This window comes from Amblyraja radiata, chromosome 3 (assembly GCF_010909765.2).
Source record: "Amblyraja radiata isolate CabotCenter1 chromosome 3, sAmbRad1.1.pri, whole genome shotgun sequence".
NCBI classification, from domain to species: Eukaryota; Metazoa; Chordata; class Chondrichthyes; order Rajiformes; family Rajidae; genus Amblyraja; species Amblyraja radiata.
Window position 1 is genome coordinate 22,167,574 of NC_045958.1, and position 22,740 is coordinate 22,190,313.

The 22,740-nt window shown below is 43.4% G+C and overlaps 1 protein-coding gene across 3 annotated transcripts in view; it reads right to left on the reverse strand.

The window, feature by feature from the left end:
• Positions 1-22,740, reverse strand: part of trim36 (tripartite motif containing 36) — a 99,626-nt gene that overhangs the window by 23,531 nt on the left and 53,355 nt on the right. For all 3 annotated transcript variants that reach the window (XM_033017447.1, XM_033017446.1, XM_033017445.1), the window contains 2 exons: positions 20,568-20,821; positions 15,202-15,323 (listed from right to left, as the gene is read on the reverse strand). In XM_033017447.1, coding sequence (XP_032873338.1) covers positions 15,202-15,323; positions 20,568-20,821 — 376 coding nt within the window. The remainder of the gene's footprint in view (positions 1-15,201; positions 15,324-20,567; positions 20,822-22,740) is intronic.

The window sequence follows — 22,740 nt, forward strand, 5'->3', positions numbered from 1 at the left end:
ATCCAGCATGCCATGAGGAAGCACAGAACTTCACGAGGAAAATTGTAGAGCCAACTGTAAGCTGAATCATCTGTGAAATGATTCATTAATACAAAGACAACACCATACATTACAAACCCACTGACTCACATGGCTATCTGGACTACACGTCTTCCCACCCTGCCCCCTGTAAAGACTCCATCCCCTACTCCCAATTCCTCCGCCTACGCCGCATCTGTTCCCAGGATGAGACATTTCATACCAGGGCATCGGAAATGTCCTCGTTCTTCAGGGAACGGGGATTCCCCTCCGCCACCATAGATGAGGCTCACACCAGGGTCTCATCCATACCCCGTAACACTGCTCTCTCTCCCCATCCCCGCACACGCAACAAGGGCAGAGTCCCCCTAGTCCTCACCTTTCACCCCACCAGCCGGCAAATACAACATATAATCCTCCGCCATTTCCGCCACCTCCAACGTGACCCCACCACTCGCCACATCTTCCCATCTCCCCCTATGTCTGCCTTCCGCAAAGACCGCTCCCTCCGCAACTCCCTCGTCAATTCTTCCCTTCCCTCCCGCACCACCCCCTCCCCGGGCACTTTCCGTTGCAACCGCAAGAAATGCAACACCTGTCCCTTCACCTCCCCCCTCGACTCCATTCAAGGTCCCAAGCAGTCGTTCCAGGTGCGACAAAGGTTCACCTGTATCTCCTCCAACCTCATCTACTGCATCCGCTGCTCTAGATGTCAGCTGATTTACATCGGTGAGACCAAGCGTAGGTTGGGCGACCGTTTCGCCGAACACCTCCGCTCAGTCCGCAATAACCTACCTGACCTCCCGGTGGCTCAGCACTTCAACTCCCCCTCCCATTCCCAATCCGACCTCTCTGTCCTGGGTCTCCTCCATTGCCAGAGTGAGCAACAGCGGAAATTGGGGGAACAGCACCTCATATTCCGTCTGGGGTCCTTGCGTCCTTATGGCATCAACATTGAATTCCCCCAATTTGGCTAGCCTGTGCTGTCTCCTCCCCTTCCTTCACCCTCTAGCTGTCTCCTCCCACCCTCCCATCCGCCCGCCCTCGGGCTCCTCCTCCTCCTCCCTTTTTCCTTCTTTCTTTCCCCACCCCCCATCAGTCTGAAGAAGGGTTTCGGCCCGAAACGTCGCCTATTTCCTTCGCTCCATAGATGCTGCTGCACCCGCTGAGTTTCCCCAGCAATTTTGTGTACCTTCGATATTCCAGCATCTGCAGTTCCCTTTTGAACACCATCACAAGACAGTTTATTTTTCTGCTTTCTTCATACATCATCTGTGTTATGGTTACCCACAGATTTTTCAAGTCAACAATACATGTTTACCAGAGCAAGGGGTAGGTTGTTGAAAAGTTCAGAAATCTTCTCTGTCAAATTTTCTGCAAAATCAATCAAATATACTGGACTCATTCCTTGTTATCTGTTGATTTGCTTCCTGTGGGTACGAGGAATCATGAGGTCACATAGAAACATAGAAAATAGGTGCAGGAAGAGGTCATTCGGCACTTTGAGCCAGCACCGCCATTCATTGTGATCATGGCTGATCGTCCCCTATCAATAACCTATGCCTGGCTTCTCCCCATATCCCTTGAATCCACAAGCCCCTAGAGCTCTATCTAACTCTCTCTTAAATCCATCCAGTGACTTGGCCTCCACTGCCCTCTGTGGCAGGGAATTCCATAAATTCACAACTCTCTGGGTGAAAACATTTTTTCTCACCTCAGTCTTAAATTACCTCCCCTTTATTCTAAGACTGTGGCCCCTGGTTCTGGACTCACTCAACTTTGGGAACATTTTTCCTGCATCTAGCTTGTCCAGTCCTTTTATAATTTTAGATGTTTCTATAAGATCCCCCTCATCCTTTTAAACTCCAGTGAATACAAGCCCAGTCTTTTTAATCTTTCCTCATATGACAGTTCCGCCATCCCAGGGATCAATCTGGTAAACCTATGCTGCATTGCCTCAATCACAAGGATGTCCTTCCTCAAATTAGGAGACCAAAACTGTACACAACACTCCAGATGTGGTCTCACCAGAGCCATATACAACTGCAGAAGAACCTCTCTACTCCTATACTGAAATCCTCTTGTTATGAAGACCAACATTCCATTAGCTTTCTTCACTGCCTGCTGTACCTGTAAGCCAACTTTCAGTGACTGGTGTACAAGGACACCCAGGTCTCGCTGCACCTCCCCCTTGCCTAACCTAACCCCATTGAGATAATAATCTGCCCCCTTGTTTTTGCCGCCAAAGTGGATAACCTCACATTTATCTATATTATACTGCATCTGCCACGCATCTGCCCACTCACTCAACCTGTCCAGGTCACCCTGCAACCTCCTAACATCCTCTTCACAATTCACACTGCCAGCCAGCTTTATGTCATCCGCAAACTTGCTAGTGTTGCTCCTAATTCCCTCTTCCAAATCATTAATATATATGGTAAACAGTTGCGGCCCCAACATCGAGCCTTGCGGCACTCCACTCGCCACTGCCCGCCATTCTGAAAAGGACCCGTTCACTCCTACTCTTTGCTTCCTGTCTGCCAACCAATTTTCTATCCATGTCCACACCCTACCCCCAATACCATGTGCTCTAATTTTAGTCACCAGTCTCCCGTGCGGGACCTTATCAAAGACTTTCTGAAAGTCTAGATACACTACATCCACTGGCTCCCCTTCATCCATTTTACTTGGATGTCACTTGGACATCATTCCCAGGCCCCATCTCAAATTTCTTCTAACGCGGCTGTACAGCTACTCCTTACAGCACCAGAAACACGGGTTCTATCCTGACTATGGGTGCTTGTCTGCACAGAGTTTGTACCTTCCCCCGTGACCTGCGTGGGTTTCTCCGAGATCTTCAGTTTCCACCCACACTCCAAAGAAGTACAGGTTTATAGGTTAATTGGCTTGGTATAAATGTATGAATGTAAAATTGTCCCTAGTGTATGTAGGGTAATGTTAATGTGCAGAGATCATTGGTCGGTGCAGACTAGATGGGCCAAGGGGGCTGTTTCCGCACTGTATCTCAAAACTAAACTAAATATATCTCTGTACATTGAGCAACAAAGCATTGTAGTCATAGCGCTGTACTGATCAAAACAGGCCCTTCGGTCCACCACATCGATGCTGACTTTTTGTTCCAATTTACCTGCATTAGGTTGGTATCCTTTTATGCCTTGCCGATTGAAGTACATGATTAGATTCCTCTAAGTGCAGAAATTGGATCTGATTCCAATACTTCCTCTGGCAGTGCATTCCAGTCAGCAACCACTCTTAGTTTGAAAAACCCAACTTTTAGATCCCCTTTCAAGCATCTTCCTGTCACCCAATATCTATGTCCTATCTACTCTCTCCATGGCTCACAATGTTCATTACCTTCAGCAGATCATCCCTTAGCTTCCTTCTCTCCAGGGAAAACAAGCCCAGTCCATCAATGTTTACCCTATTAGAGACATCTCTCCTCTCCCATCCTCCCTGCAACTTAACAAAGTTATTTTGTCTCCTTCCCAGTTCTGAGAAAGATCTTTGACCTGACATGTGTAACTCTGTTTCTATTCCACACAGATGTGATCTGACCTGTTTTGAGTATTTCCAGCATTTTAGTTTCTCTTTCAGGCTTCCAGCATTCTCATTTATCTACATGACGGTGAAGCTGTTGTGCAAAAATAATATAACTACACTGTTGTGCAGCATATTATAATATTTTGTGGTGTCTCATATGTTATGTTGTATTATTCGTAGTGCTTGTCTCAACATAGTTATTTGTTGCATTTGCTTTCAATAACATTTGGAAAGGAGATCTGGCTTGGACTGCAGTCTGAGCCCTGCCGATTTATTCCTGATCCATAGAGGCTCGGGCGACCCTGCCTGCCAGCTACCTGCAGTGGGTGGGGCAGCATGTGAACCATGTCAGAGCAGAAAGAGCAACTCCACTTCTGGCTCTCCTTTGAAAAAACTTTTATTTTGACTGAGGTTTGGTCCCGTAAGGTCATAAGGGTTAGAAATAGCTCTTCGGCTGTTAATTCTGGCCAAATTGGAGATGCAAGGACACTAAAATTGAGTAAAGGCTTCTGGGCTGCTAGGCCATTTGGTTAATTTAAATGTGCCTTCTGCAGAAATGGGACAAGCTGCAGAATGGTGCCAGCTTGTCTAGAGCCTAGAAAGGAGTTGCAGGAAGAGAATGGAACATCTGCAGATTCGGACAATTAGGTGTAAATTGCATGGAATGGCTTGGGCGAATGCAAACCAGACATACACATTGTAAATATTGTTGCAAAGCTTTACTTTGCTAGATGTTGATTGGGTTAAGTGTTGAGCCTTGTCTGGGTTTCTTGAATATCCAGGCACATGTTGCATAATACATCTCTGTTAACTTGCTTCTAGAAACTTAGTCAGATACATTGTATTAGTCACTGTATTATTAGGTTATGGAAATGTCTATCATGTACTGTGTTAATCGATATCTGTTATTGGACTGTATAGAGACCACCCCCATGTGGTTCAGCCCCTCAAGGTTCGGGGACCTGTAAAAGGTCGCTCCCACGAGGTCCTGTGTCGATCTTCTGGGAGAACGCTTAAGACTGCGTGACCTTCTGTAGTGTCTCTGCTTGCATGAGGCTAGAGCTTGGCCAAGCAGATACAAGGATCGAAGACCTTCTACTTCTCACTACTGGTTAGGTATAGTAGTGGGAACTGTTATTGTGTTTTTCCAAAATAAAGTTTAGATGTGCAAGTGCTTGACTCAGTATTTCATTGACTGGAACTAGACTGGGGGAAGCTTAGAACGAGCTAATTACAAGGGCTAAAGGAATCAAGAGATATGGGGAGAAAGCAGGAACGGGATACTGATATTGGATGACCAGCCATGATCATGTTGAATGGCGGTGCTGGCTCGAAGGGCCGAATGGCCAACTCCTGCACATATTTTCTATGTTTCTATAAGGTGATGTGATAGGAGCAGAATTAGGTCATTCGGCCCATTATATCTATTCCGCCATTCAATCATGGGTGACCTTTCTCTCCCTCCTAACCTCATTCTCCTGCATCCTCTCCATAATCCCTGACACCCGTTGGAATACTTCAACAGTCGTAACAAAAGTATGGTGTAAGCCACGTGCTCTGGCTTAGTGGCTGTCAAAGCCACTGAATGTCTGTGAATATATTTGCCATTCACAAATACTGAATAATACTTTGAAAAATATTAAAAAATAATCAAACTATTAAAAAGACATAAATATCGAAAAACATTTAGGCAGGTTCATGAATAGGAACGGATTAGAGGGATATGAACCAAAAGTGAGCATTCAGAACTAGTGTGGATGGGGTCTATGAGTAAGTTGGGCTGTACCATCAGATATTGCCGTGCTGTGAAACTCTATGACTATTAAAATTAAAATATTAAACAAATTTACCAGGACTCGAGGGCCTGAGCTATAGGGAGAGGTTGAGCAGGCCAGGACTTTATCCCTTGGAGCAAGAGGATGAGGGGTGATCTTATGGAGGTGTACAAGATCATGAGACTAATAGATAGGATACATGCACCCCTTTACCCAGAGTAGGGGAATCGAGAACCAGAGGACATATGTTTAAGGTGAGGGGGGACCGATTTAATGGGTACATGAGGGATAACTTTTTTTACACAAAGGGTGGTAACTTTTTTTGTACAAAGGGTGGTGGGTGTATGGAATGAGCTGTTGGAGGAGGTAGTTGAGGCAGTTACTATCACAATGTTTAAGAAATATTTAGACAGGTACATGGATAGGACAGGTTTAGAGGGAAATGAGCCAAACACAGGCAGGTGGGATTAGTGTAGATGGGACATGTTGGCTGGTGTGGGCAAGTTGGGCCGTAGGGCCTATTTCCACACTGTATGACTCGATGACTCAAAATAATAAAAAATGCTAAAAAACATTTGAAGTCTTCATTACTTCATAAGAGCTGTAACATCCTGATAGGCAATTACCAACTCGCAGAGAGACAAATGGAGTTGTTGAGTCCCTGGCATTCTAAAATGCAGCAGGGTTAGTTCCCAGATTTCCCCTGGGGAATGGCAGGATGGTTAGTGTCCCACCTCTAGACTCCACAAGGAGTCCACTTACAAAACGTGGTGACAATGACAAGGCACTCTCAGGAGGCAATCGTGTGAGTGGCCCTCTGGAGGGATTTAGATGTCAAACTGGCCCTTCCCACAGAAATGGCATTCATAACACTGGTGTAGTTCCATTCTCAGTCTTGTGGTGGCTCTACATCATCACTGCTGTTTGGTGGCTACAATTAAGAGCAAGGCAAGTCCATATTGGCCATTCCAATGTTAACATGGAAACAAGAATTGATGACGAAAGTAGGACTGTTATGCCAATATAGCTTGCTTCGATTATTTTCTACTCAGCCTCAATTTCGCAGGAGTCAAGCTTGGTCTTCACTCATAGTGTTCGAATACCAAAGGGAATGGGGAATTCATTCACATAGATCATTTTAAATGTAAAAATGATTTGCAATCATATTAATTAATGAGTGTCAGAAATACCACGGTTTCCTATCCATCAGTCTCCTTTCTCCAGTCTTACATGATATCAGATTAAATGAACAGAGTATTATGTTGGTGGACAGAAAGGAATGTGGTGGATAAATATGTAATGGTTTCAATGGTGGGATCGGGACCTGTGGATCTAAGGATAGGACATCCTCCCTTTTCAAGTTAAAGAAGCCATTTGGATACAGCAACAAAGTTACTAATATGTCTGAAGAAGGGTTTCGGCCCGAAACGTCACCTATTTCCTTCGCTCCATAGATGCTGCTGCACCCGCTGAGTTTCTCCAGCATTTTTGTGTACCTACTAATATAAGAGTTTGCTGACGAACAGAAGACATTGCAAACCTTGGATGACACTCTAGGGTTTGCTGGAGTTTGGACATAGGTTAATAGAGTGAACAGTTTGGTGGCAAAAGCAGTTCAACATGCAGTAGTATGTTCTGTAATTAATTATACCCCTAATAGAAAGAATTGTTGAGCCACTCCATGAGATGGGAAGATCAGAGCCACCAAAGGCTATAGAACAGAGACTTGCCATGTGTAGGCTAAAAGGCACAACGCTGTCATTTGCATGAAATGTACTGGACAATCCATTAAAAGGTATTTCTGATTTGCTGCTTCCAATCTGGTGGAGAGGATATCTAGGTCGGAACCCATCCTGAGAAGTGGAGAAAGTTAGATTATTGCAGGATGGTAAAGAGTCCAGTCAATGGCTGTCAGGATCACAATGTTTAGGGCTGTACCATCAGATATTGTATTTTCACAGCTCCACATGGTAACCAAAGTATTCCACAATTGGTAACCAACTTCCATTGTTATTGGGTTTTCGTGCTGAATATGGAACAGTTCCAAACTTAAATACACCAGTCTTTGATTATCATTAGAGTTATACCACAATAAAAACTTTGAGTTGTTTGTTTGAAGTGATGAGGAACATAAATAATTGCAGTAATGGAACAAATTCTGTCCTCATCAGCATCAATTCCTAATCAAACCAATGACTGTGGGTCAGATACTATGGCAATGAGCGGATCCAATACTACTGAATGGGATCAGATTCCATTTGAATCAATAAACTGAAGCTGAATCTGAGCTCCTGTGTATAGATGATACACACTGGAGGTAAATCATTTAGTGTGATGGGCTCCCACATGACTATATTGCGGAATTAAAGCACAAAGCTGAGTTAAAATCCATTTGAAGAATCGCTGGACTGAAACGCTTTGATGCAAAATTTCCTGTCAAAACAACAATGACACCAATGGCACTTAGTGCTGTTCATGAGATGTTCACACAGTGACATCAGGCAAGGCCAGATGCACAAATGCAAGTATCCAAAAGCTGTCATGTGTCGAAGACAGACACAAAATGCTGGAGTAACTAAGGGGACAGGCAGCATCCCTGGAGAGAAGGAAAGGATGATGTTTCGGGTCGAGACCCTTCTCAGACCTCACGTCACATGTCAGTTAGTTTCATGAACAAAGCTTCTACAGTCAGGCTCACCATTGAACAGTGTGAGGTTGTGTCATTTTCAAGCAAAGGGGGCAAGAACTAAAGAGAATTCACGTACCATATGGAAAGGTTGGAGTAGAAGGGAAATGAAATACTGCAGATGCTGGAAATCGGAAATAAAAACAGAAAATATGGAAACACTCAGGTCAGGCAACCTTTATGGGATGAAAAGGTTAACGTTTTCAATCGATGAAGGGTTTTCAACCGTAAAAATTAACACAATTTCTCTCCCCACTCAGTGTTTCCAGCATGCTCTGCTTTTATTGAAGGGCCATTCTCTGTGAGGAAGTGTAATTGGAGCAGTTTCTATGTAAAATGGGCGTGGGAGTAACAGTATATTGTTGTGAACCAGGAAGAATGATTTGACTATGGGGCACCAAGTGTTGGGGATTGATGGCATCAAATGTCAATTTCCCTGTTACAGCAGAAAATCACATAATTTAAGCTTCAAAAATACATTACCTAGAAAAATTACAAATAGGTAATAGATTAAAAAATATTTTCTCTGACATTCCTAATAATGCAACAGCAATATGGTGCCTTCAGCTTTTACATTTCCTCTTCAAGCATGCATTAGTTTTATTTTTAATCGATTACAAGTGATGGAATGTGGGAATCATAGATAATTCACAAATCTGAAGCAAGTTATTTGTTTTATCATTACAGCTGCTATCATTCCGGGCCTTTGGAGGAGAAGCATTTTTGGTTTGATTCAGATATTGGGTATAATTTTCTAATTGTAACCAATTATTTTAGAGTATTGATTACATTTTGCCCAAATTTACCATGTAAATATTAATCTGCCAGATTTTATCACCTATTCACTGTAGAATTTATCTAATTTGTATTCTATTGGAACTAATGGAAAGAGATAGACATTTTGCTCTTCTACATAACTACCTGCCTGGTAGATTCTTGATTAGTACAGGTGTCAGGGGTTATGGGGCGAAGGCAGGAGAATGGGGTTCAGAGGGAAAGATAGATCAGCCACGATTGAATGGCGGAATAGACTTGTTGGGCCGAATGCTCTAACTTATGAACAGCCTTATTGATTATGTGATCAAAGTCATAAACCCCACATTATCTGCATATTATATTATGGTTGGAGCTTCCTATGTACACTGAAGACTAAGACCTCCTATGGGCTGATCCATTTCACGATTCAGTTTTCTAAAAGAGAACCACTAAGTACCAGCAGGTCCATGTCACTAGCTTCCTAAACCCACTATTAGCCAGCTTCATAAAAAAAAAATCCAGGATTCATCAAGGCTGGCAACCAGGCTGACACATTCAGCGCAGGTTATTCAGGCCTTGGTAAATCAGACAATTGAGATTTAAAGTATTGTGTTCAGTTCTGGGCACCATGTTATAGGAAAGATGTTGTCAAACTGGAAAGGGTACAGGGGGGATTTACGAGGATGTTTAGTTTAGTTTAGAGATACATAGTGGCCTTTCAGCCCACCAGCGATCGCCAAACATTAACACTATCCTAAAAACACTAGGGACAATTTACACTTATACCAAGCCTTCTACAAACTTCTACATCTTTGGAATGTGGGAGGAAACCAAAGATCTCGGAGAAAAACCATGCGGTCACGGGGACAATGTACATACTCCGTGCAGACAGCACCTGTAGTCAGGATCGAACCCCAGTCTACTGCCGCTGGAAGGCAGCAACTCTACCGCTGCACCACCGTGCTGCCCTTGCCAGGACTTGAGGGCCTGAGCTATAGGGAGAGGTTGAGGAGGCTGTGACTGTTCCTTGGAGCGCAGGAGGATGAGGGGTGATCTTATCTTATATGAGGGGTATATAAAATCATGAGAGGAATAGATTGGGTAGATGCACAGAGTAGGGTAATTGAGGACCAGTGGACATAGGTTTAAGTTGAAGGGGGAAAGATTTAATAGGAATCTGAGAAATAACTTTTTCACACAAAGGCTGGTGGGTGCATGGAACGAGCTGCCAGAAGAGGCAGTTGAGGCAGGGACTATTGTGGCTGGGACATGTTGGCCGGTGTGGGCATGTTGGCCCAAAGGGCCCAATGACTCTATATTCTCCGAGGGAATTTTCCTCTTTTATTCTCGCTGGAGTTTACAACCACAAGCCTTGATGAATATATAGACACCGTGACATCATATGTCAGCTTTTGTGAGGACAGTTGCATTCCCACTAGGACCCGGATCTGGTTCAACAACGACGAGCCCTGGTTTACAACAGAACTCAGACAGCTCTGCCAGTCTAAAGATGAGGCCTACAGGAGCGGGGATGCAGACCTCTAAAGATAGCGGAGTCAGGGGATATTCAACACAATTGTGCCAGAGCTACTACACTCCAAACTCTCCTATTCGACTGTGTCTGAACCCCTCTGTCGGTGGATCATCAACTTCCTGACAGACAGGAAGCAGCATGTGAGGCTGGGAAAGTACATATCGACCTGCTGACCCTCAGCATAGGAGCACCGCAAGGCTGCGTACTCTCCCCTCGCCTATATTCTCTCTACACCAGCGACTGCACCTCCAGACTCCTCTGTCAAGCTTCTCAAGTTTGCGGACGACACAACCCTGATTGGACTGATCCAGGATGCGGAGGAATCTGCCTACAGACAGGAAGTGATATAACTGGCATCCTGGTGCCATCACAACAACCTGGAGCTGAATGCTCTTAAGACAGTGAAATTGATTATAGATTTTAGGAGAGCTCCCCCTCCCCTCCCCCCAATCACCATCAACAACACCACAGTTACATCTGTGGTAATTTAAGTTCCTTGGAACCATCATCTCCAGGGAGCTTAAATGGGTGGCCACCATCGACTCCACAGTGAAAAAGGCCCAACAGAGGATGTACTTCCTGCGGCAGCTGAGAAAACACAACCTGCCACAAGCAATGATGGACCAGTCCATCGTAGAGTCTGTCCTCACCTTCTTCATCATGGTTTGGCTCAGCTACCAAGCATGACATCTAGAGGCTGCAAGTGCATCGTTCGATCAGCCGAGAAGGTTATTGGCTGCAACCTTCCCCCCATCAACGAACTGTACACGGCCGGGGCCAGGAAGTGAGTGGGTAAGATCATCTCTTACCCCTCTCACCCTGGCCACAAACTATTTGAAGCACTTCCCTCTGGAAGGCGACTCCGGACTGTCAAAGCCGCCACAGACAGACATAAAAACAACTTTTTTCCACAAGCAGTAGCTCTACTCAACAACCAAAAGTCTGTAGCCTCCTTTTGCTCTGGTATTTTATTTCATTCTTCACATGTTTAAATTATAATATTTTATTCTTAATTGTTTTCTGTATATCGTGTTGTTACTTGCGAGCAAAGCAACAAGGCTAGTTCCTTATATAATAATAATAATAATAAATTTTATTTATGGGCGCCTTTCAAGAGTCTCAAGGACACCTTACAAAAATTGAGCATGTAGAGGAAAAACATGTAAGGGGAATGAAATAAATAGTAGAGACATGACTAGTACACAAAGTAAAGACAGAATTTAATACAAAACACAGCATGAGGCAATTAATGCACAGATGAAAAGGGACGGGGACGTGGGGCTAAGGATAGGCAGAGGTGAAGAGATGGGTCTTGAGACGGGACTGGAAGATGGTGAGGGACACGGAATTGCGGATCAGTTGGGGGAGGGAGTTCCAGAGCCTGGGAGCTGCCCTGGAGAAGGCTCTGTCCCCAAAACTGCGGAGGTTGGACTTGTGGATGGAGAGGAGAGAGGCTGATGTGGATCTGAGGGACTGTGAGGGTTGGTAGGGGGAGAGGAGGTCAGTGAGATATGGGGGGGCCAGATGGTGGAGGGCTTTGTAGGTGAGGACCAGGATTTTGTAGGTGATCCGGTGGGAGATGGGAAGCCAGTGAAGTTTTTTGAGGACTGGAGTGATGTGATGCCAGGATTTGGTGTGGTTGATGAGTCGGGCGGCTGCGTTCTGGACCAGTTGGAGTCGGTTGATGTAGGTGGAGCTGATGCCAAGGAGAAGTGAGTTGCAATAGTCCAGTCGGGAGGAGATGAAGGCATGGATGTACACATACTTGGCTAATAACATTTATTCAGTTCAATTCAGACTGAAGGTGGCTGCACAAGGCTTCTGCTTGTTTGGCCATTATGAGTCTTATTATAATATAACCAGAGCTAGTGTCCTTCACAGTCACAACTCAAAATATTGAACCAAGGTAAATTATTCCTGGGTAACTCAATAGATCAGGGGCTCTGTATGGCTTTCCTTATTGACTCTGAGGGGTCAGAGAATCTCCATGCTCAATCCCTGGCAGCTTTAATCAACATAGTCCTAAATAGAAACATAAACTGTTGGAACAGATCTAATGAAAGGTTATCAAACCTAAAATGTTAATTCTCTTTCTCTCCCCTTTGCTGCCGGATCTGTTCAGTATTTCTAGCACTTTTAATTTTTATTTCACGCTTTCAGCATTTGCAATTTTTAAATCTTTTACTTTAGTCCTGATCTTCAGCAGTCAGTTCAGTGATGGAAACAGCAGTCTTTGCTTCATCTTGGTCCAATGTGAGAAAAGGGGAAAATATAAGCCACCATTTGAACGACTTAGAAGTTCCTCGTAAATACTTTTAAAATCCTATTATTTTTGCTCAGAATTTGTGTATGCACAGACCATGAGAAACATAAAGTGAAACACACTACCCTGTAAGGATGCCTGTGCCTAAAAGGCTGCTCCAGGCAGTTAACGTGTTGTCAGATGCTTTCACATACTTGTTGTAAGTCATAACTCTGTCCTGAAGTTTGGGGCCAATGGAAACTGTGGCTTTATGTAAATAATCTAGTACTTCTAACTGTGCACGATAGCAAGGCTCAGTTTCTACAGCATAAAAATAAACTTTAAAACATTGGAAGTGTTATACTCCATCTGGAATACCTCTCTCAATTCACAGTTTTCTTTCCATTACCATCTATCTTAATGGGGACATGCAGACACTGGAATCTAGAGCAATAAATAAACTGCTGGAGGAACGCAACAGGTCGGAAATGAACACTTGCCTTTCTGATCAAGGCCCTTCATTCATGTATTTTAAACTGAAATTATGGACTAGCCAGAAATCATGTAACAAAGTGCAATGCAATTCACAACTAATCCAGATTTATGATATGGTTCATGATAAAGATTCCAAGGATTATAATATGGTGCATTAGCCGATACATCCCATTTTATTAACATCTGACTTTAAACCTAGGTCAGCTTAAAATTAGTTCCATTGTTGCTACCTTTATGGATCATGCCATATTTCCTAAGCAAAGATCACGTCTCTACCCAGCCCAAAGCCTGAGTGTGTTTTCCCTCCTTTATGTCATTGCCTCCATCCAAGCTTGCTGGTTGTTGCAGTCTTTTTTTACTGGCTGAATACCTAAAGTTCAGAACTACTTATATAACCATATAACCATATAACCATATAACAATTACAGCACGGAAACAGGCCATCCCGACCCTTCTAGTCCGTGCCGAACACGTATTCTCCCCTAGTCTCATATACCTGCGCTCAGACCATAACCCTCCATTCCTTTCCCGTCCATATAACTATCCAATTTATTTTTAAATGATAAAAACGAACCTGCCTCCACCACCTTCACTGGAAGCTCATTCCACACAGCCACCACTCTCTGAGTAAAGAAGTTCACCCTCATGTTACCCCTAAACTTCTGTCCCTTAATTCTCAAGTCATGTCCCCTTGTTTGAATCTTCCCTACTCTCAGTGGGAAAAGCTTATCCACGTCAACTCTGTCTATCCCTCTCATCATTTTAAAGACCTCTATCAAGTCCCTCCTTAAACTTCTGCGCTCCAAAGAATAAAGCCCTAACTTGTTCAACCTTTCTCTGTAACTTAGTTGCTGAAACCCAGGCAACATTCTAGTAAATCTCCTCTGTACTCTCTCTATTTTGATGACGTCCTTCCTATAATTAGGCGACCAAAATTGTACACCATACTCCAAAATTGGCCTCGCCAATGCCTTGTACAATTTTAACATTACATCCCAACATCTATACTCAATGCTCTGATTTATAAAGGCCAGCACACCAAAAGCTTTCTTTACCACCCTATCTACATGAGATTCCACTTTCAGGGAACTGTGCACAGTTATTCCCAGATCCCTCTGTTCACCTGCATTCTTCAATTACCAACTTATTACTTAAAATAAATAGTTGATCTAACTCATTGGCCTTAAAGGGCCTGTCCCACTTTCACGACCTAATTCACGACCTCTGCCGAGTTTGCCCTTGACTCATACTCGTAGCATGGTCGTCACGAGGTCGTAGGAGATCGTAGGTAGGTCGTAATGCTAGTCGTAGGTACTCGTGGCATCAAGTAGGTCGGGGCGTTTTTTCAACATGATGAAAAATGTCCATGAGTAAAAAAGGTTGTGAATTAGGTTGTGAAAATGGGACAGGCCCTTAACGATAATAAAGTGGGAAATGGAACAAATCATACTCATAAAGTAGACATGTTCCTCTGCATTTCTGGCTGAAATACATTGCTGCAGTAGAGTAAGAAAAAAGGATCTTTACTAAAGTAGCGTCTCGACCCGAAACGTCACTCATACCTTCTCTCCAGAGTTGCTGCCTGTTACTCAAGCTTTTTGTGTCTACCTTCAGATTATAATTTCATAACAGACAAGTGAAAGCTTTCATTCCTCTTATTTGACTGATGCAGTGCTGAGGCTGATTAAGCCACAGTTCCAGTTCATGAATGAACACTGACCAAAGATTGCACTGAATGACAACGTTTCTCATACCTTATAGACACTGAACTGCAGATGCTGACTTACAAGAAAAGACAGAATGTGCTGGAGTAACTCAGTAGGTCAGGCATCATCCCTAACGAACATAGATAGGTGACATTTTAGGTTGGGAACCGTTTATCAGACCGAGTTTGAAGAAGGATCCTAATCTAAAATGTCGCTTATCCATGTTCTCCGGAGAAGCTGCCTGACCTGCTGAGTTACTCCAGCACTTTGTGGCTTTCTCATAACTTCCTATGTGCAACAAAATGTATTAAAGTCTCACAACCAGCAATGCAGTAATGGCCAGACCATCAGTTCTGATATGCGAGTGAGCACAACTTGATTACTTAAGATAGAAGGAGGAACAGTTTGTTGTTTGCAGAGGCACTCACCATTTGTGAAAGACAATTCTTTGAGCAGTTCCTCCTCTCTGGAAGCATCCAGAGTGAACTCTGTGAAAGAAGGTTCTGCAGCCGGCTGGAAAGTTTTCAAAGATTCAGTGGCCATTCGGATCCTGAAACACAAATATTATATCAGTCATTGAGTCTTTTCTTCATGCAGATAAAGAGGACAAAAGACAAATGGAAAAGAATGCCTTTGCCAAAGATGTGTAGTACCATGAATACAATGACAAAGAAAAAAAAAGGAAGAGCTTTTCCTTCTGCTGAAAAGGTACGAAGGCTCAGGATTGCAAATCATACAATGCATTTTTCTTCTGTGTCATCGATTTGAATATTGGAGTAATTAAGTCTTACTGCAATTGTGCAAGACCTTAATGCGACTGCGCTTGGGGTATTGTACACAGTTTTGGTTTCCTTCCCATAGAAAGGATGTACATGGCATAGAGAGAGATCCTTTAGACTGGTTTCAGAAGTAAGGGAGAGACTGGAACTGCACTCTCGAGAGTTTAGAAAACTTGGACATCTAATTGCAACTTACAAAGTTGGTAAAGGGCTTTTTTTCCCCAAAATAAACTTTATTCAGAACAATAAAAATACATACAAAACAAGGGCAGTGCAAAGACCCTTCCAACCTTGGCGGCTATACATATATACACTAACGTACTATTTGGTAGTGTTCACAAAACTATCATCACACCAGGCACCATTTCCACTAATGTGGCCCCCTAGGCTGATATCCCTACCCTTGTTTAAGGGGCATCTCCACCAGACTCTGCCCCATAATGTCCAGCAGCAGAAGGACCCCCTTGTCAGACTGAATGCTAGGACTTTGCCTCCCCGGTCAAGGAGGAACGGTGCATAAAACAGGCACGGTGGAGCAGCAGTAGAATTGCTGTCTTACAGCACTTGAAGCGCCGGAGACACGGGTTCAATCCCGACTACAGGTACTGTCTGTACGGAGTTTGTATGTTCTCCCCGTGACCGCGTGGGTTTTCTCCGAATCTTCGGTTTCCTCCCACACTCCAAAGACATACAGGTTGGTAGGTTAATTGGCTTGGTGTATGTGTAAATTGTCCCTAGTGTGTGTAGGAGAATATGCAGGGTTCGCAGGTCAGTGCGGACTCGGTAGGCCGAAGGGTCTGTTTCCGTGCTGTATCTCGAAACTAAACTAAATTAAAGGAGTTTAGAACCAAGGTCACAATGTTAGATAATAGTTGGGTTGTTTGGACTGGGTTGGGGAGCAATTTCTTTACTCAAAGGGTGATAAATCTTTGGAATTCCCCATCTCTGAGGCTCAGTTGTTGAGTTCCTACAAAACAGATATTTCTGGATATTAAAAGAATCATGCGGTCTGGAGTTAATATAGGAAAATTAGCATTGAAGTGGAAATTCAGCCAAAATCTCTATCAAATGACAATTCAGCCTTCTCCTGCTCAAACTTGTTTTTATGGAAGCCATGGTAACAGCAGATATAGAAAAATAATGTTTTTTTCCCCACCATTGTCAGTAAAACAATAGACAATAGGTGCGGGAGTAGGCCATTCGGCCCTTCGAGCCAGCACCGCCATTCAATGTGATCATGGCTGATCATCCCCAATCAGTAACCTGTTCCTGCCTTCTCCCCATATCCCCTGACTCCGCTATCTTTAAGAGCCCTATCTAGCTCTCTCTTGAAAGTATCCAGAGAACCGGCCTCCACCGCCCTCTGAGGCAGAGAATTCCACAGACTCACAACTCTCTGCGTGAAAAACCTTCAGACTCATTCCTTAACGGCTACGTTACTTCATTAAAACACATGCTGAGCATAGAGTTGCTCGCCTGTTCACAAAACCAAACGCCCGGTGGCACAACAAAGATATACATATTTGTCCTTGTCATGAGGGTCCAGATAACTAGCATAATATCTGTCACTGTTGTGAAACCATTTACAGAAGACACCAATGGATTCAGCAATGATGGACAAGATTGCTGCTCATTATTCTGACAGACTATAATGGATGAGCTTTATTCTACCTAGAACATTTATTCTGGCAAAGAACTCCTCCAAATAATGTCAAGGGGAATGTGACATGCAAAGGTGACCTGCAATGTAATTTTCAATAATACCAGTCTGAATAAAGGCAGTTGTTATTTATGCATAGAACAAACAACTTTCACCAATCCTGCTTTCCTTGAGACTGTCATTTAAAGGACAAATACTTTGGACAAACTGGTTAGAGTATATAAAATGATGAGATGCATAGATAGGGTAGTTAGTTAGAACTTTTTCCCAGGGTGGAAATATCAAAGACATGAGGCTTAGTTTTAAGGTGAGAGGGGTAACATTTAAAGGAGATGTGTGGGGCAAGTTTTTTTTATATACATAGAGGGTGGTTGGTGCCTGGAGTGTGCTGCCAAAGGTGGTGGTGGAGACAGATACGATAATGCCATTTGAAAAGCTATTGCATAGGCATGTGGATATGCATGGGAATGGAGGGATTATGGATCACATGCAGGCAGAGAGGATTCGTTTAACAAGGCGTCATGTTGGTGAAAGGGTTCCTCCCCAGATCCCCTCTAAACTTCTATCCCCTTACCATAAACCTACCCATTAGCTTCAGACACATTGATATTCTCCAGTTATTTAACATTCTCCTGTGGCCAGCGAAGATTCAAAAACCTCTATCCGGATCTGTGAAATCTCTTATGCTTCCTATAGCAACCAGGGTTAAATTCTATCAGGCCTAGGGACTTACCCACCTCCAAGCACACAAAACGTCTAACAACTTCTCATTTTGTTCATTGGCTCCTACTTGCATTTCTCCACCTACAGTTTTCATCTCCTTCATGAATACATACAAGAAAGATTCCTTGAAGTCCTGAACTAAATGCACTGTGAACTTGGGAAGATCTTGTTCTCAACAGAATAGCCTTGGACTGACCCAAATTCTGTTTCCACAGCATGGAGAGGTAGGAAAGCAGCGTCTAACCCACAGATGTAACCCTATATCTGTCAGGCAATGAATTGATTTCAAAGATGAAAAGAGCCACAGTAATCAAATGACAATCTACTGACCAGACATACTGACTAGGTGGTGAAAGTGAAAAATACCTTCCTTTGTGCACTGACTGGTAACCTTTAGATCTCTTAGAAGTTTAAATTTAATTTAAAGAAATTTGCAATGTGCCCACTCTTGACAAATTTCTATACATGCATAGTAGAAAGTATCCAGATTGCTTGCATCATAGCATGGCACGGCAATGTCAACACACAAGATGCAAGAGGCTGCAAAGAATGGTGGACTCAGCCTGGTCCATCACAGGCACAGCCTTCCCCACCTTCAAAAGCATTTACATTTACCATTTACAGGTGTCAATGGTTATGGGGAGAAGGCAGGAGAATGGGGTTAGGAGGGAGAGATAGATCAGCCATGATTGAATGGCGGATAGACTTGATGGGCCGAATGGCCTAATTCCTCTCCTATCACTTATGATCTTATGATCTGGTTCTTCCTCTAAATGTGGCATTTATTATCACCACCTTCCAGGCTTCTTTTTGCTGCTACCGTCAGGCAGGATGTACAGAAGCCTAAAGTCCCATGCCACCAGGTTCAGGAAAAGCAACTTGCCTACAACCAACAGGTTCTTGAACTTTACAGCCCTAATCCTACCTCAATAACAAAACACCATCGACCACCTCTTGCACTATTGTGGATTTGTTTTCCAATTGTGTTTTGCGCCACTCACTTATTCTTGTTTTTGCACCGTCATATCTCTTTTCACTGTCTTGTACAATGTAAATATAATTCATGTTTTGCATGTTGTCCGAGTGGATGTGCCTGTGATGGTGCTGAAGTATGATTCTCAATGTATCCTGTACCTCACTAAACTTGTGCATGTGACAATAATTAAACCAGGTGGCTGTGTATAGTTTGCAAAGTTTTCCACCACAGCTTCATTGCAGTTTAGCATCAACTGTAGCATTAATGCAATCATTCCATTTGTGTGTGTGTTTGTGTTTGTTTACATGTGTCCGTGTGTGTAGGATGGGGAATGATGATACAGGAGACCAGGGATAGAAAGGGGTGTGGAGGTGTTGGATGAACGTTAAAGCCCCTGTCCCACTTAGGAAACCTGAACGGAAACCTCTGGAGACTTTGCGCCCCACCCAAGGTTTCCGTGCGGTTCCCGGAGGTATCTGTCAGTCTCCCTACCTGCTTCCACTACCTGCAACCTCCGACAACCACCTGCAACCTCCGGGAACCGCACGGAAACCTTGGGTGGGGCGCAAAGTCTCCAGAGGTTTCCTTTCAGGTTTCATAAGTGGGACAGGGGCATTTGGCTTTCATGAGCTACTGTTGGCCTTAAACGCTAAAAGCTTGGTAATTTTCATTCCTAATATAGAATACAGTTATTCCTACCCATGATTGTGCTCTAATGCCACACTGTGTGTTCTAAACTAATTCTGATGATGAGGTGGACTCAGTTGGCAGGAAACCAACAATAATTGGATTTCAGTTATACTGAGAATACTGTATGTGGAATCAAATATGACTTTTCCTGCTCTAGGCCATTTGAAATATTTTAGGGTCAACTATGACCTAATCAAGCATGTTGTTCAGAGCTGTGGCTCAGTGATCACTTTACGGCTGATGTTGGTTGTGTTGTACTCGCTCCGTGCTCTTCAGAATTCAAGGGGAGGGGGGGTCGATGGCGCATCTGACAATCTGCCACAATCTCGATACAGATTTGGTCAACAAGAACTACTGTGCTCCAAATTATTACCTTGTTAAATAGTGGTTGGAAGTCAAGCACAATCCCTTTTAGGATAGGACTAAACACATCAACTTTTCTATAATGAATGTTTCCTCATAAGCTTATTCGCAGAAATTACTCCTCCATTTCCATAAGTCCAGCTATCTGCACAACTCTCTCTTCCAACTTATGGATGCACTATTTACGGAAATGGAGAAATTAAACTCATTGTGAGTTATTTGGTATTTACTTAGCTTTCCCTTAAAATGTTGAAGGAAAGTTAGGTTGAAATTGGTGCAATAAAAGTAGGTGCAGCTCATCAATCGTCCATCTCCACACCCAGGAACATCACACAATGAAGAAGGGTCTCGATCCGAAACGTCACCCATTCCTTCTCTCCAAAGATGCTGTCTGTCCCGCTGAGTTGCAACAGCGTTTTGTGTCTATCTTCACACAATGAAAAAGATACGACGCGATGAGCCAGTCCCACCTTACATACTCTGTCGAGGTATGGTGGTTTCCTTAAAAGTACAGTTCTATTTACACTCAACAGGAAATACAAGAAGCACATCCTGGCAGTGCAACTTTCAGTGAACTATGGAGAATAAGATTTGTCAACCCACCTGGTGTGCAGCTGCTTTGCTGTCTGAACGAAGCAAGATTGGTCTGTCTCCTTCAGAACCTCTTGTGCATAACCCACCAATCCACTATTTTCCAGCATTCCCTGGTATTCATCCATTTGGCATTGCAATCTCTCCAGCTTTGAGGTACGGCTGTCCTCAATCGACTTGATAAACTTCAGCTTGCGCTGTTCCAAGATGCTGCACAGCTTGTCCATCAAATTAGTGGCGTCCATTCTTGACTTCTCTCCATTCCTCTGCAAGAAAGTTAAAAAATAAAAGGGTTGTGTCTTCATGTAATGTTTCACCTAATTCGTTCCATCCCATGAATGGCACAAAATGCTGGAGTAACTCAGTGGGTCAGGCAGCATCTCTGGAGAACATGAATAGGTGATGTTTCTGAAGTCTGAAGAAGGGTCCCGCCCTGAATCGTCACCTATCTATGTTCTCCAGAATTGCTACCTGACCTTCAGAGTTACACCAATATTTTGTGTCTTTCTTTGGTGTTCTAGCATCTGCAGTTCCTTGTTATTACATTGTTCCATCCTACACCTGTTAGACTGAACAGAACAAGGGGTCACAGTTTAAGGATAAGGGGGAAGTCTTTTAGGACCGAGATAAGAAAATCATTTTTTACACAGAGAGTGGTGAATCTGTGGAATTCTCTGCCACAGAAGGTAGTTGAGGCCAGTTCATTGGCTATATTTAAGAGGGAGTTAGATGTGGCCCTTGTGGCTAAAGGGATCAGGGGGTATGGAGAGAAGGCAGGTACAGGATACTGAGTTGGATGATCAGCCAAGATCATATTAAATGGCGGTGCAGGCTCGAAGGGCCGAATGGCCTACTCCTGCACCTATTTTCTATGTTTCTATGTTTCTATGACTGTTACATTGGTTGACTTTAGTGCAAACTAAAACCTTCCATCTGAATTTAACTTCAAGACCCATGATATCGCTCGTTTTGTGCTGGAAGTATTATGCCTCTGGCCTATCAATCTTGACAAAGCATTCTTTACACTCCAAGCAGACTCAGTTAGTGGAGGGCTTTTGTTAAATCTGAGAACCTGGTTGGCAGGTCTGAGTCAGCACTGGGTGCATACTTCCCTGAGTAATTAACTGAATTATTTAGTGTGTATTATTAGTGAGGGATTTATGAACACTGCCCTCCTCCTCCACAGATAAACCTGTTATTTCATAACTGCATTCCGCCCACACGTTTAAAATCAATCAGTCTAGGCTATCATGCTCATCAACATATTGATTGCTTTATCCAAACATTTTCAGAGAAAGATTTCTATACAGTTAGTATGTTAATACTGAATGGGAATAATTTTTTGCTGATGCTGTATAACAGGCTTTGCTGAGGTAGTTAACCATCATAACACCAGTATTTCTCCAGAAGCAAATTACTGATGATGCAGGAAACCTGTAACCCGACACAAAGTCCTAAAATAACTCCACAGCGTCTAGGATCATTTTGTGGCTGGAGAAACAGAGGACATTTTAATTCTGATGAAAGAACATTGAGCTGCAATGTTAACTGCCTCTCGCTCCACTGATGTGGCCCAATTTGCTGAGTAACGCTTGCATTCTCTGCTTTATTTAAGGTTTTCCTTCTCATTGAACCACAGATCTCCTCAGCCCTGTTTTGAATGATGTCCATTCATCCCCCCCCCCCCCAGGGACCTCTGGCCAACCATTGCAGAAAATGGATAGAACATGCCTGCTTGTGCTTAAAAATGCAATTAGAAAGCTACAACAGAGAAAGTGCTGCACCATGAAAAATGGTTCTTTCCTTATTTCACACCTTTCAACCTGCAAACAGTGAAGAAAGAATTTCATTGTCCTATCTGGGGCACATGACAATAAAACTCTCTTGACACTTGACTCTTGAAATATAGCTACTTTGGCAGATTACAATTATAGCAGCCAATATGCACACAACTGCTGTGCGATGAGAGCCTTTCAGTGAAGCTGTGTGAAGGATAAATAATGGCCAGGGCAACAGGGAAAGATGCCCTGCACTTTTGTGAAATAGTGCCATTAGGTTTTTTACTTCCGCCTGAGAGAGCTGCCACTTTACCCCTTTCCAAAACTGCATATTCAGCAGCTCACTACTAGACTGTCCACGAGATTAGATTTCCATGGTCAAGTCTCTGAAGCTGCATTTAAACCAG